Below are 21,612 nucleotides of genomic sequence, written 5' to 3' on the forward strand. Positions count from 1 at the left end.
TGTTCCCGCGACTCGGCTTCGGATAAGCCATTGAAAATGGATGGATGGATTAACAGTTTGAAGGTTGATTAGTTATTGATAATCAAATAAATGTAGCCTTCAATACTATCTGCTAACAGTAGGTAGGTTAGCTACTTTGGACCCCACAGGGGCTTGAGCTGAGCTAGGTATATACAGCTGATGGACAGAGCCATGATCTGTTTTCAGACCAATAACAAGGAATACGAATCACACATTTAGATCAAAAACATCAGTTAGCATCATGTGATGTGTGTTTTTTAATCTGGGTGAAGGATTTTTCAGTCAAAGGTGAAACAACAAAGATACGATGGGTTGAAGTGTGATTTGCTGTGCTCACCCCATGGACTCAAGTAGAACTGACACCAAAGACTGTCTCCTCGAACATATGGCCTTTCCTTCTTTTATTTTACCTTGTGAAACTCCAGGAAGTCACAACTACCAGCCAAGAACTATTCTAGCACCTAACTCCCCATAAAACCACATTTCTCATTTTTATCCAAAAGACCCAACTATAGGCATATCGTGATGATTAGTGTAGGTGTATTATGTTCAGTTTGGACAGAGCCTGTTTCCCCCAGTTTCTTAATCCTAAGCATGATGGATCTGCTGTTGACTGTAGCTTCATTAATCACACAGACAAGAGAGCGGCACTATATCTATCTTTTGATCTAACTTTTGGCAAGAAACCAAATACATATATTTCCCACAATGTAAAACTAAGAAACATGGCAGAACATGAAAGCCTAACCTCCCTTCATTCCATAAGTTTATGACTAACGTAATTACAGTGCCCATTATGTGCCAGCATGTTTACCTCACAAGCCTTTGCCATAGCGAAGCCACCTCCGAGCAACAGAATGATGTTCCAGGGAACAGATTGCTGGGCTTTCTTCCACGATAGGAGAGGGACATAAGGAGTGTTTGTAGCTGAGGAAAAACATGGAAGAAAACACTCAATGAAGAACCTCTACGTATACATCGTTTTTATATCAGATATAATAAAATCATAGTGATGTTTTATAAGCACAATGTTTCCTACGATATCACTGGTGTCTGCTGATTCAATATGAGACAGTTCAGTAATTTCTAAATTGGTAGTTCACAACTTTATGAACAGCATAAGCAATGTCTTGTTTACTTCCTGTACACAAAGTGGGTCCATGTCACAGCTCCAAAAGATTTCACTAATGGCATGTTTTCATATTTTTTACAACATAGCAGTAATTTGAGCTGAAACTATAAATCTAAAGGAGACCCAGAGTTTTATTTTATGTGTTTATGTTTTATTATTTGTTTTAAATATTTCATTTGTATGTTTTATACATTGATGATGACTTTGCTGTCATCTTTGATCATCTTTGATCTTTGAAATCTTCTGGCACAGAAGCTAAACAATGTACTGCTGTGGACAGGGCCGAAGCAAAAAGTACTTTAGCCACCTGAAAAATCCAGATCCATGTAAGAGTACGCTACATTTAAATATTTGCTCCACTTTACCTTACACATTAACCGAATGGTACTACGGTAGACCAGCAACTCAGTGTTTTGCTATGTGAAATTATTGTTTTTGTTAGTGGAGTCTGATGGCTTTGATATTATGGCTTCAACTCCCCACTGGACAAGGCTGTCTGAAGACAAGGTAAAGCAGTGAAAGTATTCTGAATATAGCATTCACTTCAACTGATATGTTTTTTTTTTGGTGAGCATTTTTAGGAGGCTAAACACTAGTTTAACGAGGCCACGATTGCTCAGCACTGTTTGATTTTAATGTACGTGACGCAAGGATTTTCTACCTGGAAGTTACTATGAATAAACACTGTGATTTGGTCTATTCAAATTTAGTTTTCATTTTTCATTTATTTTATTTATAAGGACAACACAAATGGATGATTTTCAACTGCAGTCCTTTGGCAAGATGTTTTAAAACCTCTCAGATGATAAAATTCACAGGACAAAGACAGCAATGACAACAGGGAACAGAAAGATAGAACACAAGCCATGCAAATAAACAACAAACAGCACAACATACAATACGTACGATACAATAACACAGCACAACAACCAGCATGTTAACGCAAAAAGCCATGCAAGCAACATGAAGCAACAGCACACAGCTAAGCATCACATGCAGACACACAGAGCAGCAACACACAGTAAATGCAGATACAATACAACAGTCATTACATAGAGCTTAATAAAATCTTTAAAGGTGCAGTTACAGGTTAGTAATATGGTTAGGTACACTAACATACAAGCCACGCAACACAGGATTATCCAGGTTGTTAATAACAGATATTTTACATATAGTCATATTCAAAAATGTTTTCACTTTATGCAATACACAATTAAATTACAACATTGCCATTGCATCAAACCCATACATAACCCATACATCATACATTCAAAGAAACCCTAACAATCTCAGTCCATCTAACATCCATCATACAAAGATGAAAGGAAACCTATTTTATATATTTTACTGGCATGTTTTCAGGTCATTAGCTGCCTTTTAAAACCCTTTGCTGTAGCTCCTTGAGATATAAACCATATCAAATTGTTCCAGTGAGATACAGCTCTATACATTACAGGTTTTTATATATCATTGGTCTTTGGTTGTGACCCCTCCTCACCTGCCATGTTTGGAAAATCGTGTTTAGCTCCAGATAATGTTTTCAAATACGAACAATATGATTACGTACTGATTTTGAATGTTTTGGTGTGATAAAGACAATTTTGCACTCTGGTATTCTCTTTTATTCTAAAAGCCTAGCCTACATTGAGAGGGACAAATGAGCCCCATGAGTTGCTTTTCTTTCTTTCTTTTTTTTGTGCTTGTGTCCAGTGGTTTATTTGACCAGCTGAACATAATATACACAATTGCACATTCACACGTGTCTCCAGCGCACACATAACATGTGCGAACAGTTTGTACGCATGCTCATACACACATACACACACACAAAAACCCTAAAGTGTGACAACATAGTTTTGAGAGATTATTCTAATCACAGAAACAGAGACTCTACAGTTTAAGCTCCAGACAGGAAATTTACTAAGACTCTCTAATCTACATTATTAACATTCCTCACCTCACTTTCAGTACTTGCAGTAGTTGTTCTGGAGACATAATGTCTTTGAAACTTTAACAAATATTTGGTCATCAGCATTAACTTCTAACTCGTCCTGATGCAACGTCACAAGCTGCTGACTTGGTTGCTTCCATTTGCTATACCCCTTGATATTTTTACAGCATTTCTTTATTTATACAACAACCTAATTATCACTGTTATTAAAATACTGGATTACATATTAATTATTTTATTTTATTTTTGTAATCAGATGGCTCACTGACCTTGAGGGTCGAACCACCAGCTCAGCGAAGGTTTCTGCGAGGGGAAGAAGAACAATATGGAGACAATGATCACACCAGTGACTGCGTCTGAGACGTACCTGCAGGACAACGAGGTGGGGATCATTAACAGAGATAGATAATTAACAACCGTCTCAATACATGGATTCTGTGATCATTTCCAAACAGGAAAAATGTATTTTGACAAGCAAACTGCTTTGTGTTTTCATCCTTTCTTACCCTTTTTTAAAAAAAACAGACCAGCCGGTGACAAATTTAGGATCTCTTGTGAACAGCAGAACGGCAAACAGTATGAAAAAGAAAGAGATCGCTCCCTCTGCAAAACTGAAATTGAAGTTGAGAGTCAGTAAAAAGGCTCTGTGATTAAAACTTTACTCATTCACCTCATATTGCATGAGATTTGAAGATACACAAGTCCTCACTTTATTGGCCCTAGTTTTCTGTAATCTTCTTGTATTAGCGCCTTTGCTCTGGCCTCTGCCTGGGCTCTCCGGTCCTGTTTCGTGAAACATAATCTGCATAAAATAAAACCACATGTGAGACATATTTCAAGAAAAGGAAATGAGAGAGGAACATTACTGCATATTTAGGAAGAGAAACAAAAGTTGGTAACTCTGAATGTACAGTTATCAGCATTTTTCCTCATATCAACATAAAACCATCATGAAATCTGGTGTTTATTGTCTTGGCAAGAAATGGCAAGGATATCCGAACAAATATAATTTTAACATGACTGCATACAATTTTTAAATCTGCAATAAGGAACCGTCTGACGCCATTACCGCATATTCAATCCCCCGTGAAGGAAGGCGATCCAAATCCATCCCAAAAACAGGAAGAGAAGCATGAGCGGGAAAGCGAACGCAAACCAAGAGCCAAAATTGATGAGGTCGCAGTCTGGAAAGTAGCTGTAAAGCAGAAGGAAATTTTTTGTCAAACTGCTGGAAAAGGATTACTTTTAATGATGCAAAGTTTTCACTGCATAAATGTTGCAAGTTACCTTTTCAGCTGTCCAATCAGGATGAGGTTTGGTGCAGTTCCTGTCAGCGTGGCGGTCCCACCGATACTTGCTGCATAGGGAATACAGATCAAGAATCCTTTCCACACCTTCATCTGATACTCCGCCTCCGATCGGATCTCCTCTGCCGTCCTTGTGTCACTCTGCTCCATCCCATCCGTCCTTTTGAAGTTTGAAGAGACACTATCACTTTATGAACTTGGAAGGTACACAAAAAAAAGATGAAACAACATAACATGAGACTTCACCATTTTGGGAAATACACTTACAGATATCTACTTTCTTAGTGAGAGTTAGACAAGAAGATCGTTACCATAACGATATCTGTAAAATAAATATAAAGTAACAGCCAGCAGCCAGTTAGCTTAGCTTAGCACAGAGACTGAGAACATGAGGAAACACTTAACCTCGCTCTGACCAAAGCTAACAAAATCCACGTACCAGCACCTCTAAAGATCAATAATTAACACGTTATATCTCATTTTTAAAATCTGCACAAAAACAAAGTGAAATAGCGACAAGTGGTAGTTTTTACAGGACGTTATGTCAGACTATTTCTTGGATTTTGTTACATTCAGACAGAGCTGAATGGTAATTACCAAATCCCTTCCTGAGAGCTTCCTTGCCAGATGGAGATGCGTAACCATGGTAATCTGTGCCAACCTTAGTTCTACCAGCTATTTAAAAATAATTGTAAAACTATATCATTTCTAGAAAAGTGAAATCTTACACTTCTTACATAGTCACTTAAACTGGAGCCTATTAACGTGACAGAGCTGTTTCGGGCACTGTCCATTATGAACGTTGTTGTCTACCGCACTGCATTGTGGGATAGTTATGGGGAACAGGGAACTTGGAAATTCTGACTGCCCAGTGCAAATGGAACGCATCATATGAAGCTACAGCTGGCAGCTGGTTAGCTTAGCTTAGCATCAGACTGAAAACTGGGGGAAACAGCTAGCCTCATTCTGTTTGAAGGTAGCAAATTAATATTTTTTTAAACATCCATAAAACAAATAAGCAACATTTTAACATGTTAATAAGTGAGAATTAGGTAGGCCTATTGGTAGTCTTGTTTTTTACCTTTGGACAGAACCAGGCTAGCTGCTTCTTCGTTATCACTCTTTATGCTAAGCTAGGCTAACTGGCTAATGGCTGTAGTCATTTACTCTATCGTTCAGACATGAGAGTGGTTTCAATTTTCTCAGGTGACTCTTGGTAGGAAAACACAGCATATTTCCCAAAATGTCGAACTTCCTTTATAAAAAAAAAAAACTTCCAAACACCATCTGAAGGATGTTTGTGGCAAATTTTCTCAATGTTTTTCTCACCCATCTATTGACAGAATTTGTTTTTCAGTGGGCACTGAGGGCAACGACTGCAGCTTTACAGTAGACTGACCTGAAAGAGAGTGAAACAAAGAGTTGTGTCAGGTACTGTACATGAGTCGAATCATGAGTTTCAGCTCTTTCTTGGGGGGATGAAGGCCACTGTAATGTTCATATAGACTTCAGCTCCCCTCCAGCATCATCAATCACTTACCCCTTGAATATTTAACTTTTTATCTGAGGACTCACTGTATTGGAAAAACTGTACAAAGTTCACACTTAGATTACATATTAAAAAGTTTTGAGGACAAAGTTAAAATAATACAATCATCTTCGCTGTGAGCGTACGCATTTTTGTAAGGTCATGTTTTGACAACGACATAAAAAAAAGGCTTCTTTTTTTTTGGTCGTTTGGGGACAGCAGAAAAACTGTAAACACAAGACTGACATATGATCACCTTATGAAGTTGATTTTTCTAGCAAACTCTTGCTTATTTACACATCCAGCAGTTACAGAACAACATGATCATTTATTTGGAGTCATGATTCTGGTCACCTGTTAAATGTAATTAAAATTTACTCTCTTTTAGCTCCGCTTTTGGTCTCCACCATCTCCTGAGAAAATATCTGGGTCATTAGCTAATAAATGCTCCACTGTGTTCACCAGCTACTTGCTATCTTTGTCTGCCTGTCTGTTAGGTGCTGAACAGGTAGTGCTCAGAGAGTTTATCAGAGCTTTTTAGCTGCCTGCCGCCGCAAGTAAAACAAAAAAAAAGTAAAAATGTGGGCCATGAAATACCTGTCACTTTATACATTTCATCCATTGTTCAAATCAAATGATTGATTAGAGCAGCTCTAACTAGTCACACTCCATTTCAGGTAAAGGACAAACAACATACCATTTAAAATGTCATTCTCAGGGTCATTTGTTGACTTGCACTTCTCTTTAAGGGTCGTCAGGTCTCCAAACAGACTCTCCAGGATGGCATTAGCAATGGGGAGCATCATGGCTGTGGTGGCGGTGTTGCTCAACCACATGGACAGGAAGGACGAGGTCAGCATCATTCCCAGGATGAGCCTAGGGAAATAATTCAACACAAGATCTCAAAGTAGTAACTTAAATCGTGATCATGGCTGCTGACCTGGAAGATACTCTTTTTGGAATAAGGAGCACTCTCACTTATAGGATAGGGTTGGCGATATCTTATATTTTTTAATTATCTCCGTCATGTTGGTCATGTGTTTGGTGCCATTTGTGTGTTTATCTGTTTGTCAGCAGGATTACAGAAAAACTACTAGTCCAGTTTTAATGTAACTTGGTGGAAAAGTGTAGCCTGAGCCAAGTAAAAAATTCATTATGTTTTGGGGCAGATGCGAATTACGGGGGATACACAAACTATACAGCAACACTACAGCAATGTGTTCAACACTTCCCAGCTTCCCTACTGTGCCTATGACAATAAGACTGAAGACATGCATTTTTAAAGTGGGCCACAAATATATAGTTTTCTTATTAAACATCCTATACGGTCTCCTAAAGCAGCTGTTACTCACACAGGAGTGAATAGCGTATTTGTTGGGGACTATTTTCAGCTGCGGATTAATACACAATGGGTGCTCTAGTGATTATTATCCGCAGCACGATGATGTATGTTGAGAATTGTTGCAGTATTTGTTTTAAATAAGAAAAATATAAAATATCATCATCATCATCATCATCATCATCATCACTTAAATGTCTTTCCTATAAGTTTTCTCACCAGGCTGGTTTCACTCCAACAATAGTGAGGACCTTCAGGGCGATTCTGCGATGCAGGCCCCACTCCTCGATGGACGACGCCATCACAAGACCACTGAGGAAGAGAAAATTGGTTTCCAGGAAGTACTGAGGGCAGACTTGTTTGGATGGCAGAATTCCCAGTGTTGGGAAGAGGCAGACCGGGAGCATCGCAGTGACGGCCAGAGGGAGGGCCTCTGTGCACCAAAACATAGCCATCAGCACCACCACATAAAGACATTTTCCCTCCTAAAAGATAAGCAACATGTGGCCGTTAATGTCTGAACAAACCTCAGAATGTCACAGGGGGAAAAAGAAGGCAACATAAACTGTGTTTCGCAGCTGATGGATTATACAGTATATTTTTGAGAATGTCAGCAATTTAGCATTATTTAAAAAAAAATAATAATAATTGTGTGTGTGTGTTCTACATAGGTGTAGATTTCTTGGGGTACACAGGGGCCACCCCCCCTTAATATTAAGAACATTTGTCCTCCCCACAATACAAATATGACAGTAGGAGAGGACTTTTGATTGGACAAAAATTAAAGACATTTACAGCATATATTGATGCAGAAAAATTCATCAGAATGCAGGAAATTCAGTGTTTGATGTTCTAAACTTTCTGGCAGTGGACACTCAAATCCCCGTTACGTGTGTAACAAGGGTGTGTCAGACAGAACAAAAAATGCATCCACATGCATGAACAGGCATGTTTGTGTAAGAAATAATAAAACTAAAATAAAATGCATAAAGAACAGTGTACAGTGTGTGTGCGGCAAAATTGCAAATCACTAATCCCTGGTTTAATGTAAACATAATTGGGGCAGCAGTAGCTCAGTCCACAGGGACCTGGGTTGGGAACTGGAGGGTCACCCACTTAAGTCCCCAACCAGAGCAAATATGGAGTGAGGACTGGTAGCTGGAGAGGTGCCAGTTCACCTCCCGGGCACTGCCAAGGTGCCCTTGAGCAAGGCACCGAACCCCAAGCTGCTCGGGGTGTCTGTCCATAGGCAGCCTCACTCTGACACCTCTCCATTTAACACATGTATGTATTTCAGGCCTGTGTGTATATGGCAACAGAGTGAAGACACTGATTTTCCCTCCAGGGATGAATAAAGTATGTCTTCTTCTTCTTCTTCTTCTTCTTCTTCTTCTTCTTCTTCTTCTTCTTCCTCTTCTTCTTCTTCCTCTTCTTTTTCTTCTTCTTCTAATACATTGAGACTAGTGCCACAGCTAATGTATTGACTTGCACTTTATTTGAATATTACCATTTTAAGTTACTTCATTCTTCTACTCCATTCTACATTACCAAGGGAAATATTGTATTTTTTCTTTTACTCCACTTCATCTTTTGTCTTTCTGTTTACATTAAAAACATGTGATATACTTCTGAGCTGTTGTACTAAGATTTATGGTATGATGCAGTACTACACCTCTAATTAAATCTCTCCCATATGTACTTGTTTATGATAAAACACAATAAAAACAGGATATGGAGGAGAGTTGTAGTTGTAACACTTTCACTCTGCACATGCTCAGTTTAGTCCTTATTCTTTATGTGAGGAATTAGCACCCTGTGGCAGACACAGCCAAGTTTATAATGTAATATCATTGCCTGCTTTGAAGTTTAATTCATCAAACTTATGTCACATGTATTATGTGTCTATATAGATATCTGTCATGTAATCTGTTAGTGCTAATGTTTTAACTGTTAGCTGTACAGTAAGCTTAGTGTGGCCACAAATGTCTGGGTAAGTTAATAGCATGTGAAATAATGTAATTTCATATGTTCATATGTGCTATTCTTTTCATTTATTTAAAAAAAAATATATTTATTTATTTAAAATTAAATGATCAGTTCATCAACTGGTCTTTTCTATCATTTGTTTGACATAGCTTTTATTAAACACTCTTGTCAAAGTTAACTATTATTCCATTAGTGCAGCAAACACACACACACACACACACACACACACCAAGACCAAACCATGCCTTTTCTGCTTTTGTTACAGAGGTAACACCTACAGCATTTAATAGCACACATAACACAGTTTGAACATACTGTCTTAAAAGAGCTCCAAGATACAGACAATAATGTCCAAAATGTTACAACCGTCCCCGGTCTCCCCTACTCTATGATAATGGAACTTTCTGGGCCATTCTGCAGAATGATTACGCTAATTTTTGAATGTAATTGGCTGATAAAACTCATGCACTTTTACTTTACATGAGCAACATTTTGAATTCTGAACTTTTACTTGTAATAGATTATTTTCAGATCATGATATTTCTTTTATTTAATTAGAAGATGTGTGCACTTCTTCCACCACTGAGCCTGCATGAGATGAATTCATTCATTAGGTTTATTCATGAGAAAATCTAATCTAGCATAGAAATCACTCACCTTCTCCGGCAGGGTAAAAAGTAAGGGCAGGAACACGAGTGGAGTGAGCAGGAGGATCAGCTGTTTGTGGACGCACCACAGCTTCTTGGACACCACTGATAGCTTCATCTCCGCAGTGAAGTTTGGGTCCGTTCAGAGGAGAAGGAGCTCCAGACTGGCTGAGAGGAGCCTGTTAGGAGGCACTTTGTCCCAGTCCAGCGAAGATTAACCACACGCCGTCATACAGGTTAACTCCTCGCAGGGTGGTGTCAAATAGTTAAGAGGGACAGAGCTGTCTGTCAGGCCTTTCCCACAAAACCCAGAGAAGGGATGCACTTTGGGGAAGTGGGGACGGCGTCTGCACACGACCTTGCACGTGCCAACAGGGTGCTGCAGGATCGTGTGTTTTTGTTTGATCTCCAAATTTTTGTGACACCACTTTTTTTTCTCTGTGCACTTTAAAGAACACCTTGCTATGATGAATCAGTGAATAAATGTGTAGGAGCAGGGGTGTGTGTAGGGATGGAAGACATTGGCTCTTAACCTAGAAGAGGGGAGAGGGATAGCAGAATATAATTTTCTTTAAAGTGAAAATTTGAGATGTCTTATCTACTGTATGACGTTAGTCAGTGTTGTTGAGTCGAGTTTAGTTAGTAATGACAAATGCAATGACTGTGTACCATTGTGTTTTGCACTTTATTACTGGTTGTGGAAATCGCATACACCACTGTACTCTATATGCCACTGCTAAATGGCCGTCTTTGTATGTCCGCAGGCTCTCAAACTGGTTGGTTTTTATATATAGATCTATTCTTGGCCTGGTTCCCTCCTGTCTGTCTACATACATGTGTAGAAACCAAAATCAATATGGCCTTCGCTCTCATAATATTCTACAAATGCTGGTCCCGAGGGTGAGAACAGAACTCAGCAAAAAAGCTTTTAAACATGCAGCTCCTTCGTTCTGGAATAATCTACAGAAGGATCTGAAACTGGCAGAGCTGATCATGGTGGGAAAAACTTCAAGGCGATTTTAGAGAATCGAAAAATTAGCTCTTTTAGTCACTCAAACAATGAGAAGGTTTTTGGAATATATTATAATAAGTATGTTTTCTGTGGTGTATCACCTGAAATTAGAATTGTGTTTTTGCTACCTTAGAACCAGCTGTTTATATCTACATAGGGAGTGGGTCCTTGTCCACAGAGTCCGCCATGGTTCTAAAGCAACCAAGAACGGACAAACCAAACACTGGCTCCGTTTTCGAATCGGCCACTGTAGCTAACAGCTCTTTTGAGCCGAGTAGTGTAAAAAAAAAAAAAGACACTAATTTTTTAAATGTGAAACTGCTAGATGTTTTTTTCGGTTTAAATCACCTGGTCCGTTTGTTTTGTAGAGGAAGAAACCTCTGCAGGTAATTAGGCTCCTGGTAAAAACCTCCTGATCATGTGAGAAAAAAGGTGAGCACAGAGGTAAACATTGATTTGTTAAGTGCAACTTAACTCACCTTATTCAGTGTTTTTACCAGTTTTAATCACCTGATCTGTTTGTTTAGAACAAAGAACAATGAATAAAGTTTCAGCTGGTTGCAATCTGCAATCCTCACCACTAGATGCCACTAAATCCCCCTAAATCTTACACACTGGGCCTTTAAATCAATTCATATGTGTTATTCTTTTTATTTATTGTTTATTTTATTGTTTCTTTAGTGAGCTTGTGATTTCATTTTAAAATTAAATGATCAATTCATCATATAAGGAGAGAATAAAGACAATTTTCAGCTCATTTTACTTTTTTTTTGTTTAGCTTTGTTTAACTTTGTACACACACACACGCACACACCATATTCCAAGACTAAAGCCCACAGACTGAAATTATTTAGACTAAGGCTGGCACAATATCACATTTTCACTGCACTGTTATTGTGGACAAAATAATTCATGATAACAATACTGTCATGATATCTTTAAAAAAATAATAATAATAACAATGCTATCAATCTATTTAATCTTTATCTTTGTTTATTGGGCATTTTGTCTTTCTTTTGGTAAATTAATTGCATTAAAATATGAGTGTAGGGAGATGGAGAGGGAGACAGAGTGAGAACAGAAAGAAAAGGAAAATATTTAAGAGGTGCTGGATTATTTACAGGATATTGTCATATGTGTTTTATTAACAGGATATCAATTGATATCAAGTTTTAAATATGGTTATCATCATACCAGTATATCAACACTGTGCTGTCTGAAGATGTGCCAGTAGGTGGTGATCTGTGCACATTTTTCTCTGCTCTGTACCTGCTGAGCTGCTCTCAGTGAGACGCCTCGCCTCTTTTATGATCTCAAATCAATATTTTCAAAAGGCATTGATCCATTTAATGCCTTTCCTGTATTAGTCTGACTTTGTAAACCAGGAGGAGAACTCAGTGGTAGATGCAAGTTCCCTCCTCTGTGATCGTTGGCTGTTACTGCAGGTGTCTGCAGGATAAAAGCTGCTGGATTTCTTTACGTCCCCGACTGAGCAAGTCAATACAGACTGGAGAGCATGAATACAGCGTCTTTAAATACTGAGCTGCACTTTCACCTCACTTCTCACCTCAAGAGGCCGTCAGCTTTCTCACAGAAGGTGTGAAACAGGGGCATGAGATGCTTAAAAGATAATGACAGATATAGATTTGATAAAGGTTTGTTGATATGTTTATTGGTGTCTGTGGTGCCACTCTCTCTAGAGTGGTATCACTTCCTTTTGAGTTGCTGATTTCTGACAGGAACTGAAATATAACATGCGGTGGGTGAAAACCGTAAGGTGTGCAATGCGGTTACTGAGTTTTATAATAAAAAGTAAATGCATTATTTTACATTTATATACAGCACAGTTAAAAACATGAATAATTTCCTGCACTTTATCAGTTAAACACTGTCGGCATCTCAGAAGTTTAAATGTCTGTACAATGTAAACACATACATTTAATGTTACAATATCAGCTCGGCCCTAGTTGGCCTCAGTGGCGCCCCCAGGATTTTTTCACAGGGGTGGCCACTGAAAATCTTACGCCAGGGCCACACCGCCCACGGAAGCGCCGCGAATAGCCTCGAAGCACCGAGAAGTGAAGGCAGTTTCCTTTCGGCGCCCACACTGGCCTCACCGTGCCGGGAAGCTCCGCAGCAGGCTCTCGATTTGCAGCGATCAGTTCGGCATCTGGTCTATTTTCTGCGTGAGCCGCGAGCAAATGTGTCATGCCAGGCAGTGAAAAACAACAGCTGGGAGCAGAATTGCTTGTCGACGGCGTGGAGGAATGCGCGTCTGATGTGAACGGAGGTTCTCCGGCGCGCGCGAGAATTTCAGTGCGCTGCGCTTCGCAGGCAGTGTGGCCCTGGCGTTAGAGTATCACACCAAAACCAGAAACCATAACTGAATACCAAGAATTTGCTCTTGCTGTTGAAGAATATAGGCTGAAAATGATGTCAATATAAAGAGTTAAGGAATCTCATATTTATAAACTTTGGTTTCTTATTTTACAGTTCAGACATTTTTAGAAACTGTTTAGCTGTAAAATGAGAAGGTTTGTGCCGCCATGTTGGATACAGTCAAGTACCAAGCCCTGCCCACTGGTTGGACTGACTGTCCTTATTTTAAAGCTTAACAGTACACTCAAATATGTTTCTAAAAAGCATTCAAACTGTAAAAGGCAATGCAGTGACAGAATTCTGACTCATATTTGATCAGCACTGCCTAGTTTGACAGTTTGACTGCAGTTCACGAGCAGTGATTGACATGATTGACGGCTGCATTAGAAACTCTTCAGCTGGAACTGGCTGTTTTCGGTGTGCTGCTGCAGATTCTAGCAAATAAAACTCAAATACCGCTGCTTTGTCAGTGATTTTGCCGTCAGTCACCTAAGGCTAAAAGCCACTTTTGCAGTGTCAGTTTGTAACTTGGCCGAATGTAACCTCTCACGGTGTTATGAAACCCTGACAACCCAAACAGCATCAGCTGCAGCAATATGATATGCAGACAGGCAGCGCCACTTCATAACACGACCATACAGCACCTTTTGCAGCAGTATGATACGCTGCTTGAGAGTCTCATATTGAAATACTGCCAGTAACAACATAAGGAGCTGGAAAGTCCCTATAGGATGGGTGGGAGGGGTGGTGGTGGTGGTGAGTTCAACAAACCCTGAACTTTCATGTGGGAGCCTGGTGTTTGCTTCCTGCATGAATGTAGAGTTGTTGTTTTTTCTAAATCTAACCATGTGTTTTTGTTGATGTCCCAGCATTGGTTGTACCATCCCAGAACTTCAACAACAGATGCAGGAGGATACCTAACCTAATATGTGACATGAAAGGCCACTGACAAAGCGGCAATATGTGACGACTCAGGATAAGAACATGTTGACTTTTTCATGCTTATGCTGGATTTATTTTGACACCATACCTATGGTGTAGGGCTCTGCGTCGACATAGAGCCTACGCCGAACCCTTCTCCATAGCCTGATGTGCACCTCCCCAGATATTTAATTACATGTCGCAGCATCACAGACTTCCTGTCTATCTCTGTAAGCTGAAACCTTTTCCCTCAGTGGAAAGGAAGCTTTTATTTACATTAACTTTTACTTAACAGATAAGAAATAATAAATTGTGAAGACAATAAAGCCTCCACAAAATAGCATTTTAAGTCTTGTGTGTGTGATTTATACTTTGGGATTTATACTGGCTTCGTAGTAGAAGAATGCTCCGCTCGTCGCTAGGCTAATATATATAATGTAAAATGCCATAGGCTTGTGCTAATGTCATTAGCATGTTATATTTGTTTGGAAAACGTGTTTAGTATAAGACAGTTGTTTTGTTAGTGAACCTTGTGAGCTGTAATGGAGCCAAATTTTGTAACTTTACCTTTGTTAAATGTTGCTGTTGTCCCTGGTTTCATATGAGCAGAGGAAAAGTCCACTAGTCGCTAGGCTAATATATACAATGTAAAATGCCATAGGCTTGTGCTAATAACATTAGCATGTTTTATTTGAGTGGAAAATGTGTCCGTATTAACACAAATGCTTTGTCTGTGAATGCTGCGAGTTATAGTGAAGATGATTTGTGTACTTGTGTTTGAAATTGTCTCTATTAAGCCATGTTTAATGTGTGTTTAATTGTGTGTTTTGAATCAACTAAACTTTACAGCACTTCACGGAACCCACCGCCGACTTACATTTTGGAGGTGTAACTGCAGAGTGACACAAACACACCACAGCACAAGTATGAATGCTCACAACAGCGTAGACCACGTGTGTCGGCTCTGCATAGAGCTGACACACAAGTATAAATCCCACTTTAGGCCTGTAACTTATCTCTCATACGTTCTGCCATTCACTCCTTACATACGTTCACTCACTATTTCTAGCTGTCATTGTCTGGGACTGTTGAGTCATCAGCTGTTCTGACAGCTGATTCACAGTTAACCATTAATACAGTGACACACCTTCTCTGTAAGCTTATCATCTTAGTGCTTCTCATTTTAAATAAGTTTTTTTTTCTGCCTGTAGTTCCTCCATGCTGCAGTCGTGGGCACCCTCATCCTCCCCATCACTGCATAATCTTCACAGATTAATCAGCCTCATCTGCCCCACCAGTCATCAACCTCAGAGTCATCAGTCGCCACCACCACCACTACGAGTTTCGGGATTGTTCTTGCTGCCATTCAGATGTCCCTTGATCAGAAAAAGTCTCCCTCTGGTGTCCAAGCGCCAACGTTTTTCTGTTAAATCTTAATCAGCTCAAATCATCAGTTAACCTGTTCACCCATGTTCTGTATTAAACTTTATCCTTGCTTTATTCATCTGTCTCTCCTGTTTAAATGCCATTAGAGTCACTGCTAGTAAGAGGGAGGTGATTTTTTTTTACAAACTGTCTGTCACATGTACTTCTTTTAGAATATGGTGACAGTTTTAATTATGACACAAAGTGATTTCCAGATAAATTCAGGATTAAAGTGTTTTTAATGATCTTGTCTATTTGCTTGTTTTATAAATTGCACATCCGTTTCTTGTTTCTGGTGGGCCGAAGACAAATTTCCGCCCTGGTGGACAATGAAGAGCTATTCTATTCTATTCTTTTCTGTCATACGCTACAACATATGTGGTTTACAGCTGTAGCAGTGTGTGCATGGTGAGTTTGGTGGTTTTTCTAAAGAAGCATTACATCTTCTCATGTCTGTTCCTGTGTAGTTTATGGTTTCAAACGTTTCTGGTTAAGGTGACCTCTTTTATCACTATAAAAAACACAACAAGTGGTTTGATTCAACACAGTGACACATTTTAAACAAACCGAAAGACAATTTACTGGAAATATAAAAAAAGATATCTTTAAAAAACAAGTAAAGGCCAATAAATAAGAAGAAATGCGCAAATACAATCACTTGTACATGCAGATTTAGGAGATTTGTGTGACTATTTACATGATCTCACATCAGCTTCACCACCTATGCCGCCGTCGTCTTGAAGACCTCATACGGACAGCTTGAATAACCTGAACATTCAAGAAAGAGACAAAACAGCACAGAACAAATCAGTTCAGTTAACTGCTCAACTGAAAGAGGTCCACCCACAATATATGTAACAAAAAAACCCTCAAGGCGGAGACAGGTTGGTGTTAGAGGAAATGGTGCCTCAATGCAGGAGACAGCGCGCCTACAATCTGTCCACAAACATGAGTAAATAGCAGACATCATATTGTAGTAGGTGTCAGATTCCCACACAGGGAAAGAGCATTACTCATCCACAGGATGTAGGCTAGGATTTTCACAGTTAATATACAAACACAAAAGCACTAACACTAAAATAAATAACACTGCATAATAATTCACTGATAAGAAAATAATTTCAGTGTCAGGTAGAGTAAGACACAGTTTTATAATAATGCATGCAGGCTATACCCACACAGTCTAATGCAGTCCAATACCACAGCTCAGCCATCAATTGTCCACATTAGACAGTGTCTTCCAAACCCTTTAGAAATGAAAAGTAAACCTGTTTATGATGCGACAACAATATCGTTAGATTAGCTTCAGTTACAAAAACAACTTGGTTTAGAGCGATTTGATTCTCATCGTTAAGTTGGATGAGTTTCGATTAGGAATGAAAACGTTTTATTTCCACTGCACCTGTCTCTTGTGGTGTTCCTCAAGGCTCCATTTTAGGTCCTATCTTATTTTAATGTTTCCACAGAGGGCTGTTTTTAAATGAAACACTGTTATGCAGCTGTACTTCCCCTTCAAACCAGGTAGAGTCCAGGGTTTTCAATGTCAAACGCTGGATGACAAAATTACTTTTTCTCACTAAACAGAGGTAAGACACAGAAATCTTGGCATCACTCTGAATTCTGCATTCAATTTTGTAGATTTATAGTAATTTTGTCTCTAAAACAAAAGTTTTAATAATCTCATATGTTTTCAAAACACTGCTTTAAGAGCACGCTCTCACTCCAAAGTTGTGGAAATCCGGCGCTTGGTTTCTGATGCTGCAAGTCAGTGAAACGCAGTGGGACGCAAGTTAAGGAGCGGGCGGGAGAGGTGGTGGATGGGTCCAACAAACTGACATTCACCCGAAAGAGCGGTTTTCGTGTTCCGTAAGATTCTAAAACTAAACCCTGTTCTTTTTTCCTAAACTTAACCACTTCCTTTTGTTGCCTAAACCCGACTATTTGTGTTTGTTGTTGAAGGGTGAAAAAAATGGCAATTTGTGGTGTTGTACCAACGTAATGCGTTTATTTTGAAAGAGACTTATACCAGTAAAAACAGTGAATGAAGCTGTTTCATACGAAAAAAAATCTGCATTTCTGACGCTGCTTGTCTCAGAGGGGCTGCTAACTACAGTGGCTAACGCAAAAATACAAAAACTCGAATAGCCCTATCTAGAGTCAGTGTTTAGTTTGTCCATTCTGGGCTTCTGAAATGACGGACTCCATGGACAAGGACCTGCTCCCTAGTAGATATAAATGGCTCATTCTAAGGTGACAAAAACCTAACAATTCTCATTTATTTTCAGGTGATTATACACCAAAGAAAACATACATTTCTGCCAATATATCCCCCTGAATCTTTTCATCAATTAATCCCATGTTACGACTGAGTGTGTGTTCTGTACTGCTGTCCCTTTTCCCTCCCTTGCAGATCTGCCCAGGTGTGCTGCATTAGTTAACGAGGTGCCTGGCATGGAGAAGGTGTTTAAGAGCTCCAGTGCCAGCAGCAAAGGAGAGAGGCCTCTGGTGTTGTTTGCTTGTTTTGATTCTAATAAATCCCATGGATTTGAGTGTTTTAAAGGTGTTTATGCGGTTATTTTGGGTCAGTGTTGGAGTTTTGTTTTCCCCATAGGGCCGCCTAAGGGTGGGGTGTATCATCCCACTACACATTCCCATTTATTTTCATTTCAGTGAAAGCACTTTGGTCATTTGCACAATAAATAAATAGATAACTTGAATTCATCATGTTTGCCTCATAGTCTGTAACAAATCCACCCAGTGAAGATAAATAGAGTTTATTTACCCGAATGCTGATCAGAGAAAAAATGATTTTGGCGAGGCCCACTGCCACATAGCCTAGGATGCTCCACATGACTGGCAGGTCCTCCCCTTGACTGCTGCAGGTCAGGTTGAGCTGACTTGTGGTCGACACAGTTGTCATTGTTGACACTGTCGTCAGGTCAGTCTGGATCACACATGCTGCATTTAGATAAACACAGAAGAACTCAGTGTATAAAAAGATTCAGTATTTCAGGGCAGATTGGTAGAAATCTGTCACAGCATTAACTGTTGTTTGATACTTTCATCTCATCAGTGATTAAACTTCATTTTTTCAAAAAGTTCAGCAGACAATTTCACAAAATTTCTACACTGATTTTTTTTTCCTGATATAGTAATGATTTTATCTGGCAGAGGCAACATTTGTCCATTGGTAGCCTTTTTAAAATGAATGGTAGAATATAAATGTATGGAAACTGCATAACTGTCACAGTGGAAAGGAAAATATTATGCATGTTTGAGGAGATGGATAAACGAGAAAAAAAGGGGTATTTCCTGCTTTTTGATGTGGCTCAGCATGTTCTGTTGCAGATGCAGAAATGAGGTTAAAGTACAAATTCTTTTTGTCAGATGGATTTAAAAGATCATGTTGCTTTGTCTGTCAAACTATTTGGAATAATTCAGATTACACTGATAAAGTTCTCAATACCTCTCAGCCTTAAGGGTCACAACTGGTTATCATTACAGCACCCACCACTGATATCTTTACCAAAGAGTTGTCTGGCTACATTTAGTTGTGAGACGAAACCAGCATTGGTTTTCATTTATCTATAAAGCTTTGATGAGATGCCCCAGCCTATATTTAATCCCTTTTAACTCTGAACTCACATCATCTTGGTGCTCACTCACATAATCAGTTGTTGCTTCCCTTTTCCCTTAACCTGGCCAAATGTCATTTCCTTACAGTGCACTGTATAGATGGAGTAATCTGCACAAGACCTCAAATTTAGACACTCTGCCACCATTATGACTGTTTAAATGCCTTATTTCAGATCTTGATTTAGTTGATTGTGAATGCTTTTAACCATCCATCTACTTCATGCCATTTTTATTACCCTGTATTTTAACTTTTAGCTGTTATAAATTATTATTGTTATTTTTTTGTTTTGTATGATTTTATTTTAACAGTTGTTTTTAACCTATTTAAGGTTTAATTATTTATATTTTTTTTATATCTGTGTTCAGGCTCAGCATCGTTGAAAATCAGGGTCTCCTTGAATTGATTTTCCAAGTCTTAAGTAAAGGTTTGAATTAATGAATTCTTGGTGCATAATCAAACAAAAGATAAAACTAAAACCTTACAACTTAAAACAATTTTAACTGGATGTTGAGCTTGTAAACATTTATTTTTGTATGGTTTTGCTGTTTCTCTGTTTTTAGATTCTTTGTTCACCAGAGGCATGCAAGAAAAACAAAGGTGTCTTTACAAATTCAACGAAACACAGGCTGAGCAACTGATACGCAAATTATCTTTTTGTGGGTGAAGTATTCCTTTAAATATGACACATGGTCGAACAGAGTTAAATTCCAGTTTTGAATGTGTTCATTTGATTGTTGCTGAGGCACCTCACAGAAAAACTTAACTACTAACAACAATCACTTTGTAGACTCCAAATACTTGCAACATGCACTCTGCTTCCTGTAAATCTTTAGCTGTCAAACAAGAAGTGAAATAAGCTGTTTCACTTGCAGCTGCCATAAATATCATGTCATCAGAAATCCTAAATTTAGAGATGAGGTATCAAACACTTGTCGGTATACTATCCAGATATGTGTGTGGCTCAGTTCAGATGCTTTATGTGTGGTGTAAATTAAACTTAGATCTTACCTTGAACTGTTAGGTTGACTTTGAGATTCAGATTTTGACCCCCTACATTTGCACTGATGTCACACTCGTAGATGCCCGAGTCGTTAGGTGTAGCCCGGGCAAGGAACAGACTGTATTGCTCCCCAAACTCAGGTTTGGGTGATCGAGGGAAGTCGTAGTCCTGTATGCTGTTCTGTTTACCCTTCCTGATGATGCCAACTTTTTCCTTGTTGTTGAACTGCTCAGAGAAACATCACTAAACATCACTGTTGTATTTCCATGATCAAATTAAATGAAAGTCACTGAAACACAACACCAAACTTTTTATCTGGCATTTGTCATGGCTTAAATTTAACAGTATTTATGTCTAAAATCCTGAAATGGTTCACTGACCTTGTACCATGCCAAAGAGATGAAATCCTTTTTACCCAAGTCAACGCCTGGGCACTTCACTGAAACATTTGTATTGCAGTCTGCATTCATTTCAAACTGACTCTGGGTTGTGTAATGCAGCAACAGCAGCTATGATAACCAAACCACAAACAGCATCAACACACTGAACTACTTTAGTTTGTCTAGTGAAGGAAAACAACAATAAAATATCAATAAGATGTTACAAGCTTGAATTTTATAATCACATAAACATCAGACTGAACTTACCTTAATGAACAGAACCTTCTGGGACATGTTTTCATCGTCATGTGGCTGTAACGACAGGTGTTTTTTCTTTCTCATTTCACGTTTAATGTGCTCACAGTTTCCTGTAAAAGGGGCATATTTGAACTGGGGGTACTATTGGGAGTCATTGTCTGAGAAAGGATACCACCAAGTGGTTACTCAGAGCAATGCATCATGGCTGTTAGCACTGTAACTCATATTCATACAGTGTTTTTATAGGGCAACAAAACATTTGAATTTTGAGTCACATCCTTAACGCCCTCAGTTCAGTTCAGACCTTTTTCCACAGGAGATTTTTTTTCTTTTTCCAGCAAACTGGCTTAGACAGTAACTTAAAGGGCGCTCCACCAATATTACACAGGAAGTTCAGCGTGCAGAGAGTCAGCTGGTGGAAACAACAGTGTATAATGTCTTCTGTGGCTCTGGAGGGAGATTCCTTAAGTCTGAGAGAATATTTGAGCTTATACTTAAAAAGAATTATAATAGGTTGCATTACAGAGTTTTGGGGTTTTAGGGGGGTCGAATGATGAGTTGAATGAAGCTGTAGGATCCAATGTTTTTGCATCTTAATAGAGACTAAAAGAAAAAGTTTTTCGGCCTCTGCTGCTTCAGTTTTAATTGTTTAAAGTCTCTTGTGAGTGCCTCAACCTTATGAAAGTACA

At 38.9% G+C, this 21,612-nt stretch overlaps 2 protein-coding genes across 3 annotated transcripts in view; both read right to left on the reverse strand.

Moving 5' to 3' along the window:
- slc13a3 (solute carrier family 13 member 3) overlaps positions 1 to 10,186 on the reverse strand; it is a 16,777-nt gene extending 6,591 nt beyond the window's left edge. Inside the window, exons 1-10 of one of the 2 annotated variants that reach the window (XM_033628316.2) lie at positions 9,922 to 10,186; positions 7,498 to 7,763; positions 6,637 to 6,815; positions 5,741 to 5,810; positions 4,392 to 4,571; positions 4,174 to 4,299; positions 3,814 to 3,906; positions 3,611 to 3,715; positions 3,374 to 3,471; positions 836 to 948 (exon numbers count right to left, since the gene is read on the reverse strand). In XM_033628316.2, coding sequence (XP_033484207.1) covers positions 836 to 948; positions 3,374 to 3,471; positions 3,611 to 3,715; positions 3,814 to 3,906; positions 4,174 to 4,299; positions 4,392 to 4,571; positions 5,741 to 5,810; positions 6,637 to 6,815; positions 7,498 to 7,763; positions 9,922 to 10,029 — 1,338 coding nt within the window. In that variant the 5' untranslated portion in view covers positions 10,030 to 10,186. The remainder of the gene's footprint in view (positions 1 to 835; positions 949 to 3,373; positions 3,472 to 3,610; positions 3,716 to 3,813; positions 3,907 to 4,173; positions 4,300 to 4,391; positions 4,572 to 5,740; positions 5,811 to 6,636; positions 6,816 to 7,497; positions 7,764 to 9,921) is intronic. The other variant, XM_078169824.1, reaches the window with a different exon arrangement.
- A 2,387-nt stretch (positions 10,187 to 12,573) lies between these two features.
- On the reverse strand, positions 12,574 to 21,084 carry LOC117258917 (uncharacterized). Its single transcript, XM_033630158.2, has 5 exons — positions 20,933 to 21,084; positions 20,666 to 20,794; positions 20,294 to 20,510; positions 18,431 to 18,606; positions 12,574 to 16,416 (listed from the first exon to the last, which is right to left on the reverse strand). Exons 1-5 carry the CDS (start codon positions 21,005 to 21,007, stop codon positions 16,363 to 16,365), a joined length of 651 nt encoding a protein of 216 aa, XP_033486049.1. The 5' UTR covers positions 21,008 to 21,084; the 3' UTR covers positions 12,574 to 16,362.
- Positions 21,085 to 21,612: the final 528 nt, after the last annotated feature.

This window comes from Epinephelus lanceolatus, chromosome 8 (assembly GCF_041903045.1).
Source record: "Epinephelus lanceolatus isolate andai-2023 chromosome 8, ASM4190304v1, whole genome shotgun sequence".
Lineage (NCBI taxonomy): Eukaryota > Metazoa > Chordata > Actinopteri > Perciformes > Serranidae > Epinephelus > Epinephelus lanceolatus.

Coding starts and splice junctions, on each gene's coding strand:
- LOC117258917 (XM_033630158.2), bottom strand. CDS start 21,007: ATGAGAAAGAAAAAACACCTGTCGTTACAGCCACATGACGATGAAAAC. Junction 20,511..20,665: donor TCTCTTTGGCATGGTACAAG/GTCAGTGAACCA, acceptor TTCTCTGAGCAG/TTCAACAACAAGGAAAAAGT. Junction 18,607..20,293: donor AGTCAACCTAACAGTTCAAG/GTAAGATCTAAG, acceptor ATCTAAATGCAG/CATGTGTGATCCAGACTGAC.